The following is a 6,755-nucleotide window of genomic DNA, read 5'->3' as shown; positions in this document are numbered from 1 at the left end:
TTTAACACACTTCTTATCTCTTATTTGCACTGACCCGCAGCACTGCACGAAGTGAAGTCCCCACCCGCTAATATTCAACACCGCGTATGCGCATAGAGTTATCCTGCAATCTGTCACAGAATTCGAGCGTTTTGTGTGTTTGGTTTTTGAATTGATTTTTTTCTTTTTGTTCTTGCCGTCCATTCGGCTGGCCCGGCGCATTGAGCGGCAGGGTTCGTTCCTCGTCCGTTTTTTTTGTTTTATGACCCCCTGGCCCCGCGCGTTGAGCGGCGGGGTTCGGGCACCGTCCGTTTTCTGTTTTATGACCCCCTGGCCCCCCCTCGTCCCGAGGACGATTCTCGCGATGTTTTTAGCTGGTAGCGATGGGCCCCTCGGCTTCCCGGAATGTTGGGAATGGTTTCCAGATGTCCGAGTGGGGGTGCGCTGTATGGTTCGCTGGGATAGGCTCACTGCGGGGCCTGCCAGTGTGACGTGTGTTTTTGTTGATATGTATTTTGTTGTTGAAACTGTTGAAAAACAATTATTTTTTTTTTTGAACGAGGGAGAGTGGTGTCTGCCGCTGGAATTTGGGAAAGGGAGGACCTCGGCTTGATTCCGAGCCGAGTCAGGGCAGTGTGCGCGAAGACTTGGCCCGGGGTGTACGCAACGCGAAGTTTGGGGCGGGACTGCGGTAGCGACGGAAGGCTGAGCACGGGAGGAGTTTGGGCTCCCTGGTCCAAGCGCTGCTTTGGGCGCCCAAGTGTGTGTGCGTTTGTGGGTGAGTGCCTGTGCCGAGGAGCCACGCCGACAGCACCCAGGCGCACATCGACCTCCCAGGTTCGGTCGGCATCGCAAGAGGCCGCGTCACCCCCATCACCCACCGGACTCAGGTTCGCGCCACTCACCCCCCATATTACTTTGTATAGTTTATCCCTCCTTTAGTTTTTTTTGTTACTTTGAGTGCAAGTACTTATATTGCAGAAAACGTTCTTTCTGAACGAGCGCTGTGTTTTTTTCATGTACAGATATAATCATACAACATAAGTCGCGCCTCAGCGCTTACTCTATGGGGCGGTCTGTTGTGTCTTGCTGTTGGAAGTTTTGTTTGTTTTGTTTTATGCACTGTCTAACGGATTTTCAGTGAACTATTTTGTGGCTGAAAAGAAAAGCGTCTGTGTTGTTCATTCTCCCCTCACCGTGAGTCAGTCACCAGGGCGTGGACCTATCGTCCGGTCAGCGGTCCTATCAAAATTATAAATTTGTTTGCATAGGATATTATTTGGATCTTTTATTGTTAATTTTCACCGAACCTGTGACAAACTGGCGTCCGCGACAGGACCTGCTGACCACGGTGACGGCTCGGGCTGAGAGGGGACTGGAACGGAGAGTGTACAGTTAACCGTTACCGTAAATGACGGGCTGTATAGAGCCTACGTGTATGCGGGACCCCACCGCTTGGCTTGCCGATCGCTAATGAGGCGGGAGTTTAAACCCTTGTACAGGAACTAGAGCGAGTTTGAACAAAATATGGAGCTCAACGAGCTAATCGCGTGCGGCAAAGAGCTCGGACTTGAGGGAGCGGCTCTCAAGAAATGGGTTGATCACGAAAGGGCCCAGGACAGAGCAACGAAAGCTCAAGAACAAGAGCAGGCACGGGAGGCGGAGCTTCGAAGCTTGGAGCTTAAGATTAAACTGCAGGAACTGCAGAACGCGGCTCCGCCAGGGACAGGTGAGAACGGGACAGCGTCGGCGTTGGTCAAGAGCCCACAGCGGTGGCTACCAACGTTTGACGAAAAGAAAGATGATCTCGACGCTTATTTGTCGCGCTTCGAGAGACTTGCGACCGGGCAGCTCTGGCCGCAGGAGCAATGGGCCACGGCCTTGAGCGTATGCTTGTCCGGAGAGGCGTTGGCGGTGTTTGCCCGACTAACCCCGGAGGATTCGCTCGAGTACGAAAAGGTGAAGAAGGCGCTCCTCCAGAGGTTTCGCTTAACCGCCGACGGCTTTCGGGACAAGTTCAGAGGTGCAAGGCCCGACAAGGGTGAAACGGGTACACAGTATGCGGCTAGGTTGTCCAGCCTTTTTGACCGTTGGATCGGCCTGTCGGGAGCAGAGAAAGAATTCTCCGCCTTGCGTAACTTACTGCTTACGGAGCAGTTTGTTCGAAGCGTATCGCCGAAGATGTCCCTGTTTTTACGAGAGCGAAAGGGCAGAGCGCTGGAGGACATAGCGAGCCTCGCAGACCGCTATCTCGAGGCCCAGGAGCAGGAGCCCGTAAGGCACGAGGATACTGGAGGGGGTCCCTCGCAAAATGCATCCCATCTGAAGCCCAACGGAAAACGGAACGAAAACAACAGGTCCCCGGGAAAATGTTTCTTGTGCGGCAAGAGCGGACATTTGGCGGCTGAATGTCGAAGTGGAATGAACCAAAACAGGAAGGCAGTGGTCTGCCAGAATTGCGGCAAGACGGGGCACGCGGCTAACAAGTGCTGGAGTCCGGTCGGAGGGGCGCGGGTTTCCTGCTTGCATGCGGCCGGGGAAGAGATGAACGCCGTATCGGATCGTGTGAGAAATGGTTATGTAGAGCTGCGGGACGGCACAAAGGTACCCGTGGTAAATGCAATGTCCGCAGCCGCCCTTCTCACAGGTGACATGCCGGTGGCCGCCGGCAGGCTACAGGGACAGGCTGTCACGGTTCTGCGAGACACGGGATGCAATACTGTTGTGGTGCGCCGGGACCTCGTTTCCGACGAAAGCCTGACGGGACGGTCGAGCCTCGTCTACTTGGTCGACGGAACCGCGAAGGTTTTACCTGAGGCCAAAGTACATGTCCAGACTCCGTTCTACAGCGGGACTATCACTGCGAAGTGTATGGACAGCCCATTGTACGACGTCATTCTGGGAAATATTCCGAATGTGCGTGCTCCCGGGGACCCCGACGTAGACTGGAATAGGTCAGACGAGACCAAAAACCGAGCCCCAGATGACAAGCCAGAAAATACTGGGGTTTCGACGACCGCTGCCGTGGAAACTAGATCCAGGAAGAAGATGGCAGGGAAGGGCGTCAGTCCGCTACGAGTGCCAAGCATTGAAGGCGCCCCCGCGGGGCCGGAAGAGTTGGCTACACAACAAAAAGAAGACCCCAGCCTAAAGACGTGCTTCGAGCGTGTGGGAAAAGAAATGACTTGCAAAAACTCAAACGACAGGTACGAGTTCGCTATGCACGAGGGGCTGCTGTACCGAATTTTTCGGCCTGCGGTAGAGAGGGAGGTGCACCAGCTGGTGCTTCCCCAGGGACTACGAGACGTGGTGCTTCGGATGGCCCATGATGGCATCCTGGCTGGACACCAGGGAGCAGAGAAAACCACCCACCGGGTTCTAGAGGAATTCTACTGGCCCGGACTTCAAGCCGATGTAAAGAGATTCGTCAGGTCTTGCGATCAGTGTCAGAGGACCACCCCAAAAGGAAAAGTGACGAAGGCACCCCTCGGCACGATGCCCTTGATAGACACTCCTTTCCAGCGGGTGGCCGTCGACATCGTGGGCCCCATCACACCGGTGACGGCGAAGGGGAATCGATATATCCTGACATTGGTCGACTATGCCACCCGATACCCTGACGCTGTCGCCCTCCCGGATATTACAACGGAACGTGTGGCTGAGGGCCTGGTAGAGATGTTTACACGGATCGGTCTGCCAAAAGAAATCGTGAGCGACCGCGGCTCGAACTTTACGTCAGATGTGATGAAGGAGGTGAGCAGGCTGCTCTCCATGACACAGCTCCACACCACACCATATCACCCTATGGCCAACGGCCTTGTAGAGAAATTTAACGGGACTATCAAGATGATGATGCGACGCATGTGCCAGGAGAGGCCGAGAGACTGGGACCGGTACCTCGCACCCCTTCTCTTCGCATACCGAGAGGTGCCGCAGGCGAGTCTGGGGTTTTCCCCCTTTGAACTGTTATACGGTCGACATGTGCGGGGGCCCCTCTCCGTTCTAAAGGAGCTGTGGACGAATGAGGCCCTGGAGCCGGAGATCCGTACCACCTACGAGTACGTGTGCGAACTCCGAAACCGACTGGAGGCGACCTGCCGGTTGGCCCATGAGGAACTCGAACGATCGGGTGCTCGGTACAAGAAGTACTACGACAAGAAGGCTCGGAACCGAGCCCTGAGCGCGGGTGACAGGGTGCTAATCTTGCTCCCGACAGACAACAATAAGCTGCTCATGCAGTGGAGAGGGCCCTATCCCGTCATGGCAAGGAAGGGCGAAGTAGACTATGCGGTGGACATCGGGCATGCAACGAGACTGTTTCATATCAACATGTTAAAGAAATACGAAGAGAGGGACCCGACGACCGCGAGCGGGGAAGGCATTCAGTGTGCTCTGGTAACGCCGGACGAGGGGGAGTGGGAGGACAGGCTGCCGCTCTTGAGCCTCGAAAGGGTGGAGGATAGTCGAGACGTGGCAATGGCTGACGGGCTTACGGAGCAACAGCGGCGGCAAGCCCAGACCCTCGTCAAGGAGTTTGAGGTGGTATTCTCAGATGTACCCGGGCGCACGGACCTAGTGGAGTGCCGGTTGGACATATCGGCCCCCAGACCGGTACACACAAAGCAGTACCCACTTCCGCATGCTGTGCGCCACACGATCAACGACGAGGTGCAGAAGATGTGGGAGATGGGAATAATCGAGCGGTCCCATTCGGCATACAACTCTCCTGTCCTCGCCGTGAAGAAGCCCGACGGCACCCATCGCCTATGTATTGATTTTCGGGCGCTCAATGATGTCCTGGACACCGATGCCGAACCGATTCCCCGAGTGGATACCTTGTTCTCGGAGATAGGAGCGAAGAAATATTTTTCGAAGCTAGATTTCACGAAAGGGTACTGGCAGATCCCTCTCTCCGAGGAGTCACGGGCCAAGACTGCCTTTTCAACGGACACGGGACTCTACCAGTTTAGATTCATGCCGTTTGGGATAAAGACGGCCCCGGCAATCTTCACAAGGCTCATGCGACGTCTTCTTGGGGCGGTGCCCGGGGTTCTATACTACTACGACGATGTCCTCATTGCAAGCAACACGTGGGAGGAGCACCTGGCGACACTCAGAGAGGTGCTGGAGAAGATCCGGGCCGCGGGGCTTACGGTGCGTCCCACAAAGTGTGAAATTGGGAGGGAAGAAATTGCCTTCCTGGGGCACCAGATTGGAAAAGGCAAAATGGCCCCTCTCAGTGGACTTGTGGAGAAAATCCAAGGAGCGAAACGACCGGAGACAAAGCGCCAGGTGCGCTCATTCTTGGGGCTGGCGGGATATTATCGGGAATTCATCGCCAACTACGCAGAGGTGGCCGCTCCCCTGACCGGCTTGACCCGAAAAGGAGGCAGCAACCGAGTCGACTGGAAACCGGAGCATGAGGAGTCCTTCGGCGAGCTGAAGCGCAGGCTGGCAAGCGCGCCGATACTTAGGCTGCCCGACATCCAAAAGCCCTTCGTTCTCAGAACCGATGCTTCGGATCAAAGCATCGGTGCAGTCCTCCTCCAGGCGCATGACGGTGTTCTACACCCGGTTGCATACGCGAGTCGGAGGCTTCTGCAAAGGGAGGCCGCCTACGCAACCGTTGAGCGTGAGGGGCTGGCGCTGATCTGGGGTATCCAGAAATTCCACACGTACCTCTACGGGAGGCCCTTTGTGCTGGAAACAGATCACCAGCCCTTGCTTTACATCAATCGTACCCGACATTCCAATGCTCGTGTGATGCGTTGGAGCCTCCGGCTCCAGGAGTACGATTTTCGCGTACGATACATCAAGGGGAGCGAGAACGTTGGGGCGGATTACCTCAGTCGCTTGTAAGGTAGAGCCAACGCAAATTTTTTTTTTTGCTGGCTCCTGTAGATGGCGTTGGTATTTGCTGAAGTGAACGCAGCCGAACTGTATTTGTATTTCTTTTTTTTGTATGTACGACTATAAAATGCTTGGTGTTTACAGTTGTTCGTGATAAATATCTGTTCAGTCGCATGCATACGTGCAGGCTACCGCCCAGTTTTGTGTCGAATTGTGTGATTTCTCTATATTCACTGGTGAATATTTTTGAATTGGGGGGTGGTGTCACAGAATTCGAGCGTTTTGTGTGTTTGGTTTTTGAATTGATTTTTTTCTTTTTGTTCTTGCCGTCCATTCGGCTGGCCCGGCGCATTGAGCGGCAGGGTTCGTTCCTCGTCCGTTTTTTTTGTTTTATGACCCCCTGGCCCCGCGCGTTGAGCGGCGGGGTTCGGGCACCGTCCGTTTTCTGTTTTATGACCCCCTGGCCCCCCCTCGTCCCGAGGACGATTCTCGCGATGTTTTTAGCTGGTAGCGATGGGCCCCTCGGCTTCCCGGAATGTTGGGAATGGTTTCCAGATGTCCGAGTGGGGGTGCGCTGTATGGTTCGCTGGGATAGGCTCACTGCGGGGCCTGCCAGTGTGACGTGTGTTTTTGTTGATATGTATTTTGTTGTTGAAACTGTTGAAAAACAATTATTTTTTTTTTTGAACGAGGGAGAGTGGTGTCTGCCGCTGGAATTTGGGAAAGGGAGGACCTCGGCTTGATTCCGAGCCGAGTCAGGGCAGTGTGCGCGAAGACTTGGCCCGGGGTGTACGCAACGCGAAGTTTGGGGCGGGACTGCGGTAGCGACGGAAGGCTGAGCACGGGAGGAGTTTGGGCTCCCTGGTCCAAGCGCTGCTTTGGGCGCCCAAGTGTGTGTGCGTTTGTGGGTGAGTGCCTGTGCCGAG

At 55.1% G+C, this 6,755-nt stretch overlaps 1 protein-coding gene across 1 annotated transcript; it reads left to right on the top strand.

Moving 5' to 3' along the window:
* The first annotated feature begins 1,506 nt into the window (after positions 1-1,506).
* Positions 1,507-6,008, top strand: LOC120844156. The gene is made up of 2 exons (XM_040215790.1): positions 1,507-1,708; positions 1,883-6,008. The coding sequence occupies exons 1-2, from the start codon at positions 1,507-1,509 to the stop codon at positions 5,836-5,838; spliced, it is 4,158 nt and encodes a 1,385-aa protein (XP_040071724.1). The 3' UTR covers positions 5,839-6,008.
* The last annotated feature ends 747 nt before the right edge of the window (positions 6,009-6,755 follow it).

The sequence above is a fragment of the Ixodes scapularis genome, unplaced genomic scaffold (genome assembly GCF_016920785.2).
Source record: "Ixodes scapularis isolate PalLabHiFi unplaced genomic scaffold, ASM1692078v2 PGA_scaffold5__190_contigs__length_132052651, whole genome shotgun sequence".
Lineage (NCBI taxonomy): Eukaryota > Metazoa > Arthropoda > Arachnida > Ixodida > Ixodidae > Ixodes > Ixodes scapularis.
Note: the sequence above shows the minus strand (reverse complement) of the source record. Positions and strands in the feature narration are given on the sequence as shown.

What these genes read in the sequence shown, in the direction of transcription:
- LOC120844156 (XM_040215790.1), top strand. Translation starts at nt 1,507, where the DNA reads ATGGAGCTCAACGAGCTAATCGCGTGCGGCAAAGAGCTCGGACTTGAG. An exon ending in CGCGGCTCCGCCAGGGACAG is followed by an intron (nt 1,709 to 1,882) that starts GTGAGAACGGGA and finishes GCTTGTCCGGAG; the next exon opens with AGGCGTTGGCGGTGTTTGCC.